General features: G+C 35.3%; 1 protein-coding gene across 1 annotated transcript in view; it reads right to left on the reverse strand.

Moving 5' to 3' along the window:
• Positions 1-818: 818 nt before the first annotated feature.
• The window catches only part of Chm (CHM Rab escort protein), a 184463-nt gene continuing 164894 nt past the window's right edge, over positions 819-20387 (reverse strand). Inside the window, exons 13-15 of the mRNA XM_042672181.1 lie at positions 9963-10061; positions 4228-4388; positions 819-1089 (exon numbers count right to left, since the gene is read on the reverse strand). Of these exons, the coding sequence (XP_042528115.1) occupies positions 898-1089; positions 4228-4388; positions 9963-10061 (452 nt within the window). The 3' untranslated portion in view covers positions 819-897. The remainder of the gene's footprint in view (positions 1090-4227; positions 4389-9962; positions 10062-20387) is intronic.

The following is a 20387-nucleotide window of genomic DNA, read 5'->3' on the forward strand; positions in this document are numbered from 1 at the left end:
TAAGTGATTCACATACAAAACACAGTAAGTATTTAAAAGCACTAATGAGTAATGAATTCATGATTCATAAAACTGTTTAAAAATCTTAATATTAGCATTTTCAATTTTTTTTGGCCTGTCCTGGGGCTTGAACTCAGGACCAGGGTGATGTCCCTGAGCCTCTTTGTGCTCAAGGCTAGCTCTATACCATTTGAGCCACAGCACCACTTCTTGCTTTTTCTGAGTAGTTGACAGGAGTCTCATGGACTTTTCTGTCAAGGCTAGCTTTAAACTGAAGTCCTCAGATCTCAGCCTCTTGAGTAGCTAGGATTACAGGTGTGAGCCACCAACTCCCAGCTCATTTTCCATTCTTAACACAGAAAATAAGACATTTATTCCAAATGCAGGCTACTCTGTGTACCATATTTTTGTACCATATTTTAGTTTGATGTATGCTATTATCTCTTATGTCATGATTCTCATACTCCTGAAGAAAATAATTTAAACAATCAAAAGGAATATGAGAATTAATTCTAAACAAGTGATTTTTTCCTACAAAGATTCAAAATATTAAATAAAAGTAGTCCTAACACTACAAAATTATCAACAATGCATAGGATCACTTTCATATCCATAACAATATTCCTGGGAATTCATCCATTTACAATGTTTATCTGCCAATTTCCTAGGTTTGGTATTTGAAAACAGGCAAATCAATGTGCTTTACAAGTATTTCATGTTCCTGGAATGTTCTCTTTAAAGAAAATTCCCCTCTGGAGTTCTCTGAGTTGTTTCTTGTACTTCTATATGTCAATTGGCTTTTGCTTTTGAACATTAAAAAAACCACTCCTTGTAGCAAGAAAACTCTGAGGCCAGGAAAAAGTTCCAAAGCGGGGAATGGAGTTTGGTGTATATACTTTATTCACAGGGTTCCTCTGGGTTTCCCAGGTTTGTATTTTCAACAGGAATCTCTGAGCTGACCTCTGCCGTGGCACTGGATTCAGAAGCTTCTGGCTGTAAACTGTCTCCATCAAGAATAATGTCTTCAGGATTTGGTGGAGGAGGACAGAAGTCTTCATTGGGACAGATTTGCTGAAAAAGTGTTTCAGCCTGGCCAATGATAAACAGAAGAACTTTTGAACATAAGCTTACCAAACACAAAAATTCTGGTACTATCTACAAAAAATTGGCATTCTTAACATTTCTTTAACTGGATTCTAATAATTCACAAGTACCAATGACCTACTAAAATTGGTTTTTCACAATCCTGTGACTTTTGTACCTCTAATTATATACACGCAGTCATGTCTGCTCTTCAAAGATGGTACACCTTGATCAGATACATTATTGATAATGTAGGTATGTTCATATTATATATCAACAGAGAAATATAATATCTCAATATTTTTACATATAATTTCCTTATACAATATTTTCATACCTATGGTATTCTTTGTGTATAATAATCTTTATACACTGAATAGATTGAAAAGGCTGCTATGTCATTTGGTAATTATGTGGTTTGGAGAATGCTCAGGCTTTACTCTTTATCCTGGGAACTCACCATAGGTCCTTGTTAGAGATACTTAACCTCTAATAGAAGCTGCAGGACTTAGGTCAAAGCTTTCATGTGACCCTTCATTTCCTCTAATGACTTTTTTAGGGGTCACATGTCTATCTCGTCTGCCTGTCAAAGTTCTTCTTTGTCTTTATATCCTAAGTGCAAACAATTGTCAAATCCTGGCAATGTTACTTTCTGTTTCTTATTTTTTGTCTTTTTTTTTTTTTTTGGTACTGGGGATGGAACCCAGGATGTAACACTTGCTAGGCAAGTGCTTTGCACTGAGCTATATCCCAATCCATCTTCTATTTCAACAGAGCCCAAGTAGAGTATCATCGATTACGGTTACAACTATAAGTGTTGCTAAATTCATGAATGTTCTGAGGAGCTTTTGTAAATATTCTTCATTTGTAAATAGTCTTCTTTTGTAAATATTCTACATGTAAGAAACAAATAACCAAGTGGTGAAGGAGCTAACCATAGGGTGATAAACTGGCATTAGAATTTCACTCATCTAAATAAACTAGACATAAATATCATCAATATGCTATGAAATAGAAATTATAATACTTTTCCCCAAACTGATATGAGTGTCAAAGATATGCAACAAATTTTAAACAACTAACGTTTAATAGCACATAATAATTAGTTCAAAACTAGCATTACACTGTTTTTGACTTTGATAACACTTTACCACTGAACATTAACTTCATGGAAAGAAAATTATTTTGTGATAAAAATCCTCCCTTAATTATAATCTTCTGACGTGTAGTTTTGACCACATTAGCACTTGAGTTACAACTTCTTATTTTAAAAGCTTTCCATTTTAGTTTTAAAAAATAAAATTGATTCCCAGATAAATGAACCTAAGTTAGTTAGCTAAAAAGTTGCAATTTCTTCTTGGAAAAAGTGGGGCTATCAAAGTTAAATTGAAGTTACCAGTGAAAGCCACAAATGGAAATCTTGGGCCATCTTGTGTTCCTATAATAGTAACAGAACTCATCATAGAAGAATGATATGACTACTTGCTCTTGTTTGCTCTCATTGGCTGAACATGGTTTTCCAAGACTACTACTCCAAAGAAGAAATACAATAATTATGGAAAAAGTTTAGACATCTGGATCATGGTTATCATTCAGAACCTTGTCACTATGATTAAAAATGAAAGGTTGATACAAAGCAACAAAAAAAAAATCACATGGTACCTTATAAATACGTTAGAAACAATAGCAAGAAAGAAAAGAACACTTGGGGTTCATTTCACTTAACATCATTGTTGCTTTGTATGTCCCTCACTGTATTTGATGTTGGTATAATTTGGGGAGGGGCAGGGAACAAACAAAATGTTTAAATAGGGATATAGGTTGGCCCACTGCAACAATGAGATGTACAAGACACTATGTTGAAAAACGAACTTTACAATTTAGGCAGGGGGTGGGGAGTGTAGTTGAGGAGGTGGGAGGGAAGGGATGGTAGGGGACAAACAAAGGAGGAGGCAACAATGCTTGATAAGAAATATACTCATTACCTTGCTTATGTAACTGTAACCCCTCTGTACAGTATTTTCACAATAAAACACTTATTTTAAAAAATGAAAGGTTCAAGATTCCGTTGGCTACTAAAAAATCCCCATGCTCTTGGAGGGAATGAAATCAAGTCCCTGCCATCAGCTGTCTTGATGTTATATTAGCCATTCACGGATTCGATAAACATATGTGATAACACATCTGTATGATAACATATTCGGAATTGTGTCTCAAATAATAAGTTTTGCTTTTTTTCTCTTAAGAAGTATATTTGCATATGCATACGAATCTTCTGTTTAATGGACTCATACTTTATTTTTGGCCTGCACCCCTTCATAATTCTGCCTGGGATCACTTGTCACAAACCTCCACTTGGATTTATCATACTCCTCAGTGGCTGTAAGCACTAGTTTAAGTCAAGACATTAATAACAATAACATTAACAATTAATAATAACACTAATAATTGTGAAAACCTATGTTATTCATTCTTTACTAAGAACAAAAACTGCTAAGATTACTGTAAAATTTGATTGTGTATGTCTTAATAATTACATTTGTCTTGAAATGACTCACACATGTGTCTTGAAATGACTACACATTTCCAAGTAAGACACTCATAGGCCAACTTTCTATTAGAAGCAATACTTCCTCAGAATGTCAGCATTATAAATTTATTTATTTACTTTTGTCAGCCATGGAGCTTGAACTCAGGGCCTGGGTGCTGTCCATGAACTCTTTTTGCTCAAGGCTAGCGCTCCACAACTTTGAGCTACAGCATTTTTCTGGTGGTTAGTTGAAGAATTTCACGTACTTTTCTACCTAGGCTGGCTTTGAACCACAGTCCTCAGATCTCAGCCTCCTGAGTTGGTTAGGTTACATGCATGAGCCACAGGCACCCAGGCTGTACATTTATTTTAATGAACATGTATTTCTATAATTTCTATCCTTATTTCCAAAATGGACCTCATATAATGTTGTCTTGTAGTTCCAAGAAAAAAAAACAAAGTTTAGGGACTAATTAGTGTGAAATGAGACATGTTTTTCTCGTCTCCTTCTCCTCCTCCCACAAGACAGAAAACAACAACAACAACAACAACAACAACACCTCATGATTCTTACCACACATTTTCTTAAAACTGGAAAACACCAAAAGCCTTACCTGTTTGACTGCCTTATCATTTCCTAAACCACAGTCTGGGCCAGAGCAGACATAAACATTGGATGGTAAATCATTATAACAGTTTCTGCTGATGTCTGAAGAGTCTCTCATATTGAAGTAGAGAGCCCAGAGAATTCTTGGTTTTTCAATTTCTTCATGTTCTAATCATAAAAATAAATTTTACTTACATAAAACACATAAAGCTTGTCAATACATTATATAGTCAATAAACAAGAAAGCTATGGAAATTTTAGTAAATTTCAGAGTTTTGTATGTATGTATGTATGTATGTATGTATGTATGTATGTGGAGTTTGCATATATGAGCAATTAGTAAATGTACATCCACAAACTTGAGTATAGGTGTAAAATATTTCCAGCAATGATGGAGTTTTAAAGTTTAAAACAAGTTGAATTTTAAAAATTATTTTGATTAGTAAGTTAATTTGATTTAGTATTCTTGTTCCCTTGGTTTTCTATTATATCTTATTAGCATAAAAAACCCTAAGACACACATCCTTAAATCATCCCTATGATGTGAAATGATAACATCACTTCACTTTTGTGTTACAAATGAAATACCAATTGATAATTATATAGTAAATTAATAGTATACACATATGAGATGTCCAGAGTGAGCAAATCTATGCAGATTAGAATTAGTAGCCTCTTAAGGCTGGAGGAAATTAGGGGCAAATAGAGGATGAGTGATGATAGAAGGTTTCTTTTAAAGGTGATGTAAATGATAGGTATAAGTATTCTTTCCTAGGGATGATGTGACAGAAATATCCTAAAATGCACATATCTGCAAATATATATTTTTAAAAAATAGAATCTTAATTTTCAGGTAAATTATATAGCTTACAAATGATATTTCCCTAAAGGTATTATTAAAAGTGGCTTGCACTGGATTAAATCTCTGATACTTTAAATAATAATCTAATGCTTTGTCATATTGAATCACAACATCAATGGGAAGCAAGAAATAACAACAATGAAATCATGAGAAAATATCATTGTGAACACAGGTTCTTTCATTGAACAGCAAGTCTCTATCGTGCATGGTAGGCACTGGCACAGGAACTGGGAACACAGAAAAGGATATAAGTGTGATTGGATTTTTGGAGTTTTTTTGTTTTGCTCACTACTACAGGCCCTAGCACATAACAAATACTCAGTGACTTCTGAATTGCTTTAAACCAGCTTTCAAGCATAATCAAAGTACAGTATATCTATAAAAAGGTTTAATCTTATTAGCATCAATTCCTAAAGTCTATTTCTTATTATCTTAATAACTATGTCTCTGCCGCAAAGACAAAAAATACTGTTATTCATTGACAATAGGGATTTCTGAATGGATATTTAAACTCTGTATAATGATAATACTAGATGTTTATAAAGATTATACAATTTTAAGAGGCCCTTTGTGAGTGGTAAATAAAATGCTAAAGGTATAATTATCTAGTGAATTAGTTATTGTTAAATTGATCATCAGTGTAGAGGAATTTTCAGCTAATTACAGTATTCAATTAACGAAAATACCCTACTTTCCAATTCAAGATAAATAAGATTAGACTTAATTTAAAATATCCCCAGTGCAAGAATTCCAAAAATGTTACTTTTATAGTTCACTGTATATCCAAAATTATTTCTGTGTGATAAGATAAACTCTAACTAGAAGAAGTGATCTCTTAAGGAGTCCCTATCTAATGCTAAGGTCAAACCTAAGGCATCACTAACTTCAATAGGTACCTATTAACGAAATAAAAGAATGCAAAGCACTGGTATTTCACAGATAAGTCCATATGGCTACTAGAACATTCATGTGAGAGCTTAGTTTCACTTAATTATAGAGAATTTACTTAAGGATATTTCTAGGAAGACTTGCAGAGACAAGAACTACATTATGAAAGGCTTTTTAAAAAATTTTATGTTAGGTGTGTGACTTGAACTCAGGGCCTGGGTGGTGTCTCTGAGCTCTTTTGCTCAAGGCTAGCTCTCACTTTGAGCCACAGCTCAAAGTCTCTGAATGGCTAATTGGAGATAAGAGTCTTATGGAGACTTTTCTGCTCAGGATGGCTTTGAACCATGATCCTCAGAGCTCAACCTCCTGAGTAGCTAGGATAACAGGCATGAGCCACCAGCATCAGCTTGGTTTTGATTTTATAGTACTTAGGATTGAACCCAAGGCCTCTGTATGCTAGGCAAGAACTCCACAACTACAGCTACACTAACAGTCCTTATGTTTTCATTTTGTTTTGCTGCTCTTACCCGAGCTGGCCTTGAACTCCCAGTCCTACTGTCTCAGATTCCTGAGTAACGGGGCCACTGTCTAGCTGGAAGGCCTTTAATATTGTCTAATCCCTATCTAAGTATATTCTATGACAGCTTATACATACTTCATCAAAGTTTCACGTAGAAGGAAGACTTATTCAATAAAAATCAAGGGAAATTAATAAACAAACAGATCATACAAAAGAGATTTCACAGAAGTTGAAGCTTTGACAAGAAATCATGTGGAAAGGTAAATGTTGGTATAGGCTAAAGATAAATATTCTGGATACAAGAGAGCGTTTATATTTTGGTCTTAAAACTTCCAAATATGTTACAATTGCTTCATCTTTCTTTAAGTTCATCTGGAAGTCAGATAGATAGTTGAAGGAACAACAGAGTTGTAAAGTGCACAACTGTCAAAAATATTAGAGCTGTTGAGCTTTAAATAAGTATCTCTTACAAGTTGCCAAGAAATAGCCCATTTCATTTAGTTGGATAGCGTGAAGGACTAAAGAAGTTTGAATACAACCTTGGGAATTAAACAAAATAAGTACTGAATAAAGCAGGTAGAAGAAAAGCAATCATGGCAAACCAAATAGAAGCAAGAAATAGTCTAGAGATGGTTGCCATATATGGAGGGAGTCAACATCCTAGTTAAGTTGTTTTTACCCACTGTCAAAGTAGAGTAGCCCTCACTCAGTCAGAACAAAATACATACAAAAAACCAAAACACCAACCGTGAAATAAGATACTTGTTTTTACAGCCAAACAAGTGCTTAACACCTTATCAGTCACTTATTCAAAGTTTATGCGTAGGGGTGTAAGGGTAATTTGGTTTTGGGAAGTACTGTTATATGACACAGAAATCAATGACATGAAATGGAGTAATTACACCAGCCATGTAGAACAAGAGGGGGAAAATGGGGGAAAAAGATGGTGGAATGATGTCACTACATTTTAGGCATTTCAAGATGGTGCCCAGAAAGTATGGTTCTTGTATTACAATAATACTTTTTGAGTCAGGGCATAGGTGGTTCTGGCTGCTATGTATAAGGGAAGATATAAGATAGAAAATATTTTCAGAACCTTACAATTTCTTGAATAATTTTCACAAAAGTACTGTACTTTAGGGGCTGGGAAGGTGGCTCAGTGGTAGAGCGCTTGCCTTGCATGCCTGAGGCCCTGGGTTCGATTCCTCAGCACCAGATAAACAAAAACAAAAAAGCTGGAAGTGGCGCTGTGGCTCAAGTGGTAGAGTGCTAGCCTTGAGCTGAAGAGCTGAGGGACAGTGCCCAGGCCCAGAGTTCAGGCCCCACGACCGGACCCCCCCCCCCAAAAAAAAGTACTGTAAAAGAAAATATTATCTTTTAAAAAACTATATATTTATTTTTTTAGGTAGTTGTACAAAGGAGTTACCATTCCACATGAACTTCCTTGTAAGGAAGATCAGAATAGATTGATTTGCATAAAGGCTTATTGCACCATAAGGAATCTACAAGATAACAATGCTCGACAAGAAACGTACTCATTACTTTAACTGTTGTAACTGTAACCCCTCTGTACAGCATCTTTACAATAAAATAAAATTGAAAAAAAAAGAAAAGGAAGCCTTGGAACATGTTTTAACATAAAATTTTTGTAATACTCAAGCATAAGGTTTCAGACAGTTGTCAAATAATCAAAACATAATAAAAGCCCCCAATCTGTGGGAAAAAAGGCTTTTGTTAAAGAGAAGAATGCACTTTAATGTATTAAAAGTTCATATTGCTCATAAAGTTCCTTCTTCTCATTTAGGCAGGAAAATGAATTGAGTTCTCTTCTCCAGGTGACTTTGCCTCTTTGACCTGCCATGGCCCAGTGCTCACTTTATCTGGTGATTCATTTTCAATAACTCCAACAGTATTTGTTCTGACATTTTAATTAAAATATGACCACTACCTCATCCTGATGATAAAAAGGCCTATGTGTCAGTGAAAACTAGCTTTTCAGTGCCTCGGTGCACCTGAGGACCCCTCTGAGCACATACTTCTTACTAAAGAATTTCACTCAAGTTCTAAACAATATATCATTTCAAAATGGGATCACTTTAACCATTAAGATCTGTCTTTAAAAATCTTCACTGGCTACAGTATGTTAATGAATGAACATGTACTTTCTCCTGGCTTGATTTCCAAGAAAGAAAATTAAATGCATTATAAAATAATACAAGATGCAAATTTAGTGTATTATCAGAGACCATTACAATGCAATTACAACAAAGCCATCATGAAAAATTTCAGAAATGGCAAAGAAATTCCATTTATATAAAGAATTTATAAATAAAGCCAAGGATAAAGCTATGAATCCATTAGGTTTAGGAATATTATTATGTACAAAACTTGACAATCAAAATTTTAATAACAATCCAAACATCTATATACTATCAAATGAAGAAAATATTTTAAAAATTAAATGCTAAAGTAAAATAATTTTTTAGATTAAAGGACTTGATTCAAAGAGTTCACAAAGAAATGGATTACAATGACATCAGTTCTTGAAAATGGTACCATTTATCTTAGGTGTAAATATAAACTCATCTCTTCATTAAGAAAACAAACAAGACACAGGAAAAAAGCTAAGCAGAAACCTAACAGTTACAAGTAAAAAGAATAGTTGAACAAATATAACTAATTAGAAAGAAATGAAGATATGTATATTAACGGAAGAAAGTGACCAAGATTCAAGTAGGCATGCAAATGCTATAATAATCACTTCCATGTCATATAAATGAAGAAGATCCATCAAATTATTTTGTTGATCACTTATACACAAAATACACGACATTTGCTATTTTCACAGGTGTAAGCACTCCTGTATTTGGTGTGGGAGGTGTTAAAAATTCATATCGAAAAAACATTTTTCCACCATGAATAAGAACTGTGTCTATCTTTGATAGGTAAATGTCACATCATTAGTATCCAATAAGAGATCCTTTCAAATCACAAAGTACCTATATATTGCTAATATTTCAATCTTCCATCAGTTGAACAAATCTTTTTTTAAAGGAAGGTAGCTTTTTGATAAACATATATATATACATATATATATATATATATATATATATATGCGCTCTTATAAAACATCAACAAAAGAGCGTTATAAGGTAAACTGCCCAGCACCATACCAAAATTAATTGAGAAATTTCCTGACAGTCTTGATTTTCTTGTGCATGCATGTATGCATATGATTACTTTTTCACATCTGTTTCTGTGTTTGTGAAGAATATTTACTTTAATATTAGACAGTTAACACTTTCCCCCATGTTTATGTATATACTGTGTTCAACTACTTCAGTAAAATGTGGAAGTTGTTGCTGAATACAACCTATTTCAGTCCAGGTCTGAGCAACTTGAAAGCATTATCTTAGAGAAATATGATAGGTACATTATCTTTCTATCATGAATCACCAATTACTTTTCTTACCTAGCTCCGGTTCTTCATATGGACCAAATAATTTTTGTACAACTGGTTCTAAATCTTCACGTGCTGTTTTAGAAGATGTGCAAGTCAAATGAACCAAATCTGTAAAAAAAATATTTTGACTTCTTGCATATCATAACTCTGTTTTACTCCAATCCAAGGCACAAAGCTTGCATCATGAGTAATAGTGAGTTGAGCAAGTCAGTGTCTTAAAAGGAAACATGTAAAATTTCTCCATTAGGGTATATATTAATTAAATAATGAAAATGTTGCTAATAGCTACAAGAAATCATAATAAAACTGAATAATAAAGACACAAGGATAATTTTCTAAAATAGAGTATAAAAACTCAAGAAAAAATTTATTCACACACACAAAATTCTTAAATAAGACAGAAAAGTAAGAAAATTATTATTTTTTAACGAGACAGCTAGCATCTACAAGGCTTGGGTTTGCTCTCCAGCAATGGGACAGAGAAGGTTCCAACATTCAGGAGCTTGACATAGGAGGATCATGTTACATGGGCTACATAGAGATTTCAAGATGGGTCTGGGCTGTAATAGAACCCTAGCTAACAAAAAAGCCGGGCACTCATGCCTGTAATTCTTGCTACTCAGGAGGCTGAGATCCGAGGATCGTGGTTCAAAGCCAGCATGGGCAGGAAAGTCTGTGAGACTCTGATCTCCAATTAACCACCAGAAAACCAGAAGTGGTGCTGTGTCTTAAGTGGTATGTGCCCAGGCACCGAGTTCAAGCCCCACACAACCACCACCAACAACAAAAAAGGATAAAATTAGAGGATTTACTAACGTACAAGAATCTGTTTATATACACATTGCTGATAAGTTAACAACAAATCTTGGATTCATCACCAAGTTATGTAAAATTTTTTGGGGGGAAACACTCGTGGTTTAGTTTGAATTATATATGAAAGTCTATAAAATGGCACTAGTCAAAATAATCTACAATAGACTTTCTGGAATTCTCAATTGCTTTTCGTTTGCATTAGCAATTTCATGTGGTGGAGGCTTTGGACAATGTTTAGGTTACAGACTATTGAGGAAAAAGGGCTCATTATAGAAATGAAATATAGTCTGGTAAAACTCTTACGGGCCTATGTACAAAGGAAAATGCTTAGTGCATGAGTAAAATTAGGGCTTGTGTAGGGTAGGATAAAATAGAAAGAACACATTACAGAAGAGAGAGGGTTAAGAAATTTCTTCCACTATTGAATTAGTAAAACGGTACTTATTTTCCAAGAGTTTATTTCAGATTAACAAATGTTTTTAACCCTGTGAAGATAATTCAAATTTTAGCATAAAAGCCAACATCACAATAAAATTCTCATTTTCAAAATTCATCCCTTTGATAAAGAAAATGGGCTATACATAATGGAGTTCTTTCTAGCCATAAAAGAAGAAAATTATGTAATTTTCAAGGAAGATGAACTCTTCATGTTAAGTGAAATAAACCATTCTCAGAAAAGCAAAGATTATGTTTTCTCTCATAGGAAAAGAAAAAGAAGCATGAAAGTAAAAGGGAGACTTACTAGGAATGTGCAAAGGAAAAAAATAGAGAGGAATAAAGAAGTAAAGGAATAAGCATAATATAAGATTCATTATATGCATATATGAAAATTATTCATTTCAAATTTAACTACTCTCAATTATCTAAGAATAACTTGGGAGATACTTAGTATGCATGTGAACTAAAATCAAATTTTGTAGTTCCTTCTCCTGGTTCACCAAAGGAAGTGATATCATAGGATGAGTCCTGAATTACTTAGAACCTAATAAAAAAGATAGCTTATTTATTAATTCATTTTACATTAATTATACAATGATTCCCTTTGTGTTTTCTTTGGGGGATACTCTATGATATACAATATTCATTTTTCAAAAGGAAAATGTTGGACAAATATTTTATTCACTAAAATTAATGAGTTAATTAGTGAATTAAAAACAATGAATTTCACAACAAAATTATTCCTAATTAACTTCAAAAAACTTTTTCAAATGCATGTTAACTCTGGTGGAGATGTGGCTTCTACACCCTAAATAACACCAATGTCCACATCAGTCAGTTTTCAATTTACCACTTCTTTCTTATTTAACTGCTGTTTGCTAGGGAAAAGACAAAAGAAAATAAGTATGAATGTGATACTATATTATCAGAGGAGATTGGGTGTATTCAGAGTGGTGTGGCAATAGACAAGATAACATATTTTCAAAAATATTTTGCTGTGCGCACAGGCTACAACAGTCTGCTCCATAAGGGTCTCCCCAAGCAGGAATCCCAGCGGCCTATGCTGCCAGTCCCTGGCTGAAGTCAGAACTGCCCTTTGTCGGCTCCAAAAGACTGTGATACAAACACAACCAGGCAGGAGCTGGGGCAGCTCAGACTGCCAGTCCCTGGCTGATGTCTGGAACTGTAAGTAGGCTCCAGCAACTGGTGGAATACATCCAGCCCAGCAGGTTTTGCCAAGAGCACCCCTGGGAGGGATTCCGAGCAGCTTAGGCTACTGCTCCCTGGCTGAAGTCGGGAACTGCCTGTGGGCTCCAGAAGGCAGCTGAACGAGCCCCACCTGTGTGCCCCTGGTGGAAGACCAAGCTGCACAAGCAACCCATCCCTGACTGAAGTCAGGAACTGTGCACCTACCTCAGCAGTGGGTGGAGTGTGTCTGCCCACCAGAATCTATCAAGCATGAACACTACATGGGTCAGAATAGCAACTGGAGGTTGACCCCTCCCCCACAACAGAACCAAGACTGGGAAAAGTCCCTCTCAACCAGCCCAGGGCTGAGAGCAGGCTTCAAGAACTGACAGAATCAACCCAGAATCAAGCGAAGGCAGTCACATATTAACAAAATAGTCAGAGTTTGGAACGCAATTCTGATAATCCCTGAATCCTCATGTGAAAATCACAGCGCAAAATTACAAGATTCATCAATACGGCAAGACAGCAAATCACCCCCAAAGACTAGTAGCTACCCAGGGAAGAACTCCAGTGAAGAGAAAAAGAAATGGAACACAAATGCTACATCCAAGAGTTGATAGAGGCAATGATCCAAGAATTAAAGTGAAAAATGGATCAGAAATTTAAAGAACAAAGAAAAAAATTATCAAAGGATATCAGGATATCAAAAAAGAGATGCACTCAAAAATAGATGCAGGATATACCTCATTAAAAGGTGAAATTAACACTTTGAGAACCAAAATAGAAATCATAAATGGTTCAATTTCCTCCATGCAAACAATGGAATCCATAGTTAATAGAGTAAGTAAAATGGAAAATAGAATATCAGATACTGAAGTCAACATGCAGCAATTGGAAAAAAAAGTCACAGCTATGGAAAAAACATTCAAAATATACCAAAGGGAATTCCAAGAACAGGCAGACCATGCCAAGAAATTTAACCTTTGTATAATTGGGGTGGATGAAGATGAGGAATACCAGAATAAAGGAATACAACACTTATTCAATAAGATTATTGCTGAAAATTTCCCCAATCTTAAAGGATAAAAATCTCAGCTACATAAAGCAGCATACAGAACACTTAGCAAACAGGATCCCTGGAGGAAGACTTCTAGGCACATCATAGTAAATGCTAGATTTGAGTAACAAAGAAATGATTTTGCATAGGGAGAGAACAAAGAAGGAGCTATACTACAATGGGATCTCTCTCACTGCAGATCTCTCCACACAGACAATGAATGCAAGGAAAGTTTGGAAAAGTACCATCCAAGCCCTGAGAACCAATAACTGCCAACCCAGACTGGTATATCCAGCAAAGTTAACATTCATATTCAATGGAGAAATTAAAATTTTTAATAGCAAAGAAAAACTAAATGAATTCATAAACAATAAGTCAGTACTACAAATAATATTAAGAGGGGGAATGCAATCTGAAGAAAACAATCAAGATTAGGGATCCACATCAGACAGATATCACTAGGAGACCAACTTAGTAAAAACAGAAGGAAAGGAAAGAATAACTTAGCAAAGCAGGAAAATGACAGGAAATGCAAATGAACTCTCTATAATAACCATAAATATTAATGGACTCAATTCACCAATTAAAAGAAAAAGAACTGAAAATTGGATCAGAAAACAAGATCCATCCATTTGTTGTCTTCAAGAGACCCATCTCTCAGCTAAAGATAAAAAGAAACTCCTGTAAGTCTGAGAGTGTTTGCTTAACATGTTTTCATGTTAAGCAAACACTCTCAGACTTACCGGAAAAAAATAGATCCAAGAACAACAATACTAGGAGACTTTAATACTCCACTCTCTCCAAAGGACAGGTCTACCAACCCGAGGATTAGCAAGGAAGGCTCTGAATTAAATGATACCATATCTCAAATGGACTCAATAGACATCGACAGAGTTTTCGACCCAACAATAACCCAGTACACATTCTTCTCAGCAGCCCATGGAACTTTCTCCAAAATAGATCATATCATAGCTCACATGAAGAATTTAAGCAAATACAAGAGTATCGACATAATCTCTTGTGTTCTATCCAACAATAGTTGAATCAAGCTAGTTCTCAATAACAAAGCATAGTGTAGATACCACTCAAATACCCAGAAAAACAGCTCACTTCTGAGTAACACTTGGATCACAGAAAAAATTAAGGAAGAAATTTAAAAGTTCCTACAATTCAACGAAAATGAGTAAACATCACAAAGAAATCTGTGGGACACAGCAAAAGCATTTCTAAGGGACAAATATATTGCTCTCAGTGCACACACCAAGAAAATAGACAGACCAAGTAAATAATCTCATGATGCAACTAAAAATCCTAGAAAATCAAGAAAAAATTGAACCTAATGTTACTAGATGAAGCAAGATAACCAAAACAAGAGCTGAAATTAATGATAGAGACTAAGAAAACTATAAATAAAATTAATTAACAAGCTGTTCTTTTGAAAAAATTAATAAAATTGACAGAGCTCTGGCAAGACTAACTAAAAAAAAGAAGAGAGAAGACCCAAATCAATAAGATCAGGGATGACACAGGGAAAAATTACAACAAACATCCAAGACAACCAAACAATCATAAAGAATTATTTCTAGAATCTATACTCATTAAGGAAATACAAATCACCCAAACTGAACCACGAAGAAATGAATCAATTAAATAAGCCAATAACTTATAATGAGATAGAGGAAGCAAGCAGAAGTCTTCCAGTAAGGAAAAGCCCAGGACGAGATGGATTCACTACAAAATTCTTTATAAGACCTTTAGAGAGGTACTAACACCTATACTCTGGCAAGCTCTATTGTGAAATAGAAGCAGAGGGAGAAATCCCAAATTCATAGGAAAGATCCAACAAAAAAAGTATTACAGAACAATCTCTTTGATGAACACAGATGCAAAACTACTCATTAAAATTTTAGCCAACAGAATCCAGAAAAATATCCAAAAAATAATACATTATGATCAAGTAGGTTTCATCCCAAAGATACAGGTATGATTTCACATACATAAATCAATTAATGTAATCCATCACATCAACAGATCCAAGGTCAAGTACCACATGATTATCTCCATTGATGTGGGAAAGGTTTTTTGATAAAATACAACAACCATTCATGTTAAAAGCTCTGGAGAAAATGGGAATAGAGGGAACATTCCTTAAAACAATAAAATCCATATATGACAGACCAATAGCCAATATTATACTAAACAGGGAAAAACTACAATCAATTCTTCTAAAATCAGGAACAAGGCAAGGATGCCCACCCTCTCCACTCCTCTTCAATATAATTTTGGAATCCTTATCCAGACCAGTAAGGCAAGAATAGGACATTAAAAGGATCCACATAGGGAAGGAATAAATTAATCTATCCTTATTTGCGGATGACATGATATTATACCTTAGGTGATCCCCAAAACTCCACTCCAAAACTCCTAGAAATTATAAACCACTTTGGCAAAGTAGCAGGATACAAAATTAACCCACAAAAAATCAGTTGCTTTTCTGTATACCAACAGTATATAAGCAGAAAGGGAAATCAGGGAAACAAGCCTATTCACAATAACCTCAAAAAATAAATAAAATATCTAGGAATTAACCTAACCAAAGATGTAAATAACCAATTTAGTGAAAACTATAAAAGCCTAAAGAAAGAAATCAAAGAGGACACCAGGTAATGAAAGACCTTCCATGTTCTTTCACAGGCAGAATCAATATTGTGAAAATGGCCATCCTGCCAAAAATGATATACAAATTCAGTGCAATTTCCATCAAAATCCCAATGACATTCTTCACTGAAATAGAGAAAACAATCCAAAAATTCATATCAACAACAAAAGTCATAGAATAACCAAAGGAATTCTAGGCAAAAGAAACAACGCAAGAGAGATTATTATGCCAGATTTCAAGCTCTACTATTGTGCTATAATAACAAAGACAGCTTGCTATGGGCACAAAAACAGAACCGAAGACCAATGGAACAGATTAGAAGAAATAAAATTACATACCTATAGTTAGCTGATATTTGACAAAGGAGCCAAAGACATACAATAGAAGAAACATAGCCTCTTCAACTGGGCTGCCACATGCAGAAAACTAAACGTGGATCCCAACCTGTCACCATACACTAACATCAACTCAAAATGGATTAAAGACCTTAAAATCAAACCTGAAACTCTGAAACTACTGTGGGACAGAATAGGAGAGACACTTGAACTTACAGGCACAGGCAGAAACTTTCTGCAGAGTCCCAGGGTCACAAACATTGGAGAGACTCAACAAATGGCACTACTTTAAAATAAAAAGTTTCTGCACAGGTAAAGACATAGCTACCAAACTAGAAAGAAAGCCAACTAACTGAGAAAAATATTTACCAGCAATATATTAGACGAAGGCCTAATATCCAGTATATACAGGGAAATCAAGAAAATAACCCCCCCCCCCAAATCTAACAAACCAATCATTAAATGGGCAAGGGAGCTAAGGAGAGACTTCTCAGAAGAAGAGATAGGAGGCAACAATACTCAATAGGAAATGTACTCATTATCTTGCTCAGGTAACTGTAACCCCTCTGTGTAGCATTTTTACAATAAAAAACATACTAAATAAGAATTAAAAAATGGAAAAGAAACACATGAGGAAATGTTCATCATACCTGGCTGTAAAGGAAATGCAAATAAAAACAACCCTGAGATACCTCCTTACCCCAGTCAGAATGGCCCACATCCTAGATTCAGCCAACGACAAATGCTGGTGGGGATGCGGAAAAAGAAGAACCCTATTGCTTCGCTGGTGGGAATGTACACTAATACAACTACTTTGAAAAGCAGTCTGGAAGTACCTCAAAAAGCTAAATATAGACCTCCCCAATGACCCAGTTATACTATTCCTAGGCATCTACCCTGAGCAACAGGAACCAGGATACAAGGACACATGCACCTCCATGTTCATTGTAGCACTGTTCACAATAGCCAAGATACGGAAACAACCCAGATGCCCCAATACAGATGAATGGATCAAAAAATTGTGGTACTTATACACAATGGGATATTATGCAGCCATTAGAAAGGAAAAAATGGCATTCACAGGGAAATGGACAGAACTAGAAAAAATCATTTTGAGTGAGGTAAGCCAAGACCAAAGAGACAAAGGGTACATGGTCTCCCTGATACGTGGATGTTAAATCCAAAATGCAAGGAGATCTGACAAAGCAAACAGGACTCGTGAAACAAAGGACCTCCACTCAATCTGTTGTATCATTTCTAAATGACTCCATGTTCTTGACCACATATATGGTATATATGTGCACATCTGAGGGAAGCTAGAAGGATACCGAATCAGAGGGAAACAGGGGAAAATACACAGATATACAGCGGAGTGAAACAGATTTTGGCAAATCATGCAATTAGTAAAAGGAAGACATGAAACTCAGATTTGAAATTCAAGCCCAGGTGATCTGCCCAGGAACACACTGACCTCAGTCACTAAATAATATTGTGTGACTGTCATCATCTGCAAAAGGTTAGCCTGACACAAGGACATACAAGAACTTTTCACAAGGCATAACTACAAAAGTCATTGTCTAGATGTTCGACTCTAGGTATTTCAATAAATTCTACTTTTTATGTTTAATAATATCTGAACATGTGTGACAACTAATTTTGTACAAATATTATTTAATTCAAAAGCACATGTTACTACTTAGAAGCTTACTGCCTGAATTTTAAAAATTCTGTACTTTAATTCTTTTTAAATGGTTGCTAGTTGGTACCAAACTTCCCTGCTTAGGTTCCACTGAGGAGTTTTAGAAGGCTGATGTTAGCTAGGCATTGATGGTGCATGTTTGTAATCCTAGCTACTCAGGAGCCTGATCACAGTTCAAGGACAGCCTAAACAGGAAAGTGCATGGGACTCTTATTTTCAATGAACCACCAAAAAGGTCAGAAGTGGAGCTGTGGTTCAAGTGGTAGAGCACTAGCCTCAAGCAAAAAAAAGTTCAGGGACAGAGCCTGGGCTCTGAGTTCAAGCCCCAGGACCAGTACAAAAATAAAGGACTGATGTTATCATATTAGTCCTACAAATCTATAAGAACAGAGACAGGCTTTCTTCATAAGTAACTTGTGACACAAAGCAATCTGCCCTTCAGACAGGCAATGCTACAGCCATATCATTTGTGACAAAAAACAAAAAACTTCCCTCAAGGAAGAGAACAGTCCAAAGCTTAGGCTTCCCACCAGGCAACAGTGATAGGTTTGTTCCCCTCAAGTGATGAAGCAGTAACTTCTCCTTATGATGTGGGATTTTGAACACTGCTAGCACTTTCTAGGCAAGGGCTCTTCCTACTTGAGTCACACTTCCAGCCCAAGAAAAATTATTTGTAAAGCTTGCTCTGCAAAAGATTTACAACATATAAAGGTTAATAATCCCCTTTTGAAAGTAACCCTTATGAAAAATAAAAATGTAGTCAAGAATCTCAGAGTAGAAGAAAAGCAAAATGCTTTTGAGAAACCAATGCAAGGAAGACACCTAGGTAATAGGAAAAGCAGGAAGTATAGAGAGAAAAAATAGTTGTTTATACCTTAAATCTGTGGGCCAATTAATAATGTAGTGTGTAAGCTGAACTAATGAACAGACATCCAGATTCAGATTACCAATGTTTTTACCTTTCTAACAATCACTATGAAATTAAGTATAGTGGTACTATGAAATTAAGTATAGTGGTACTGTGACATTATGAGAAATTTTTTGTTTGCACTTGCTGAACTGAACTCATATTTTCAGGACATATAAGAAAATGTTAATGTACTTCTTTAAACTATAGCCAGTTTAATAGAACAAGTTTTTTTTTGCTAGCAAGATATTTTTCATTGAGATTTAGTTATTACATAAATTTTAGAAATTTCTCAGTATTGTGGGATAGTGATAATTCAAGTCACAAAATGTAATTTTAACCTTCACACGGCAAATTGTCATTATCATGCTCTATAAAGTTACTGAATTCTATAAGCTTTGACAATACAGCTATTTCTCCCACATTGGGTGATATGTACATTTTTTTCCTTTTGTTTAGTGTCAGCTGTTCCCTCTTTCCCTCTCATTCCCTCCCTCCCATAGCTGCCCTTGAGTTGCTTAGTTCGTTTTCATCAATGTCCAGTGCAACTGATAGGCCCCTCTGTTGTGTATTTTCCCCTGGAAACAAAGACTAAGATAGATAAGGGTCAGATAGGCTCAGACAAGACTAGAATTGTTTTAAATATGTCTCTCTCAACCCCTCCTCCCAATTCTTTTAGTTTATGAATATATATGTATATATACATATATTCATATATATATAATTGTAAATATAGTGTACAGAGGGGTTACAATTACATGAGTAAGGTAATGGGTACATTTCCTATCGAGCATTGTTACCCCCTCCTTTGTTTTTCCCCTACTACCCCTTCCCTCCCCACCTCCCCAACTTCTCCTTCTCCCTCACCCCCAAAAGTTGTAAAATTCATTTTCAACATAGTGTCTTGTACATCTCATTGTTACAATCGGTGAACCTGTATCCTTGTTTCAATATTTTGTTATTTCCCTTCCCCTCCCCAAATTAGAAAAATGGATATACAAAATGCAGGGCACTGGGATCAAATACAGCTAATGTTCATTTTAAGTTAGCAAAAGATGGGCTAAAGTGCTTACTTCTACTTATTTCATGTCTTGAGTAATATAATAAACCTCCTTTTTCTACCCTTTACCATTATTATCTCCTTATTTGGTATATAGATGTGGGCTGCTGGACTTCACCTATGAAACTCCTAGGGTTTGGGCATGGGGGGGGGGGGGGGGTGTTCCCACTGGACACAAAGAAACAGCATGCCCAGTTCACCAAAACTTAGTTTGGAAAACTGAGTTATTGTTTTGAAACATGAATTTTTCCATTCCAGAAGGCATAGATGAGCAC

This window comes from Dipodomys spectabilis, unplaced genomic scaffold (genome assembly GCF_019054845.1).
Source record: "Dipodomys spectabilis isolate Male_0828 unplaced genomic scaffold, ASM1905484v1 ptg000673l, whole genome shotgun sequence".
Taxonomy (NCBI): Eukaryota; Metazoa; Chordata; class Mammalia; order Rodentia; family Heteromyidae; genus Dipodomys; species Dipodomys spectabilis.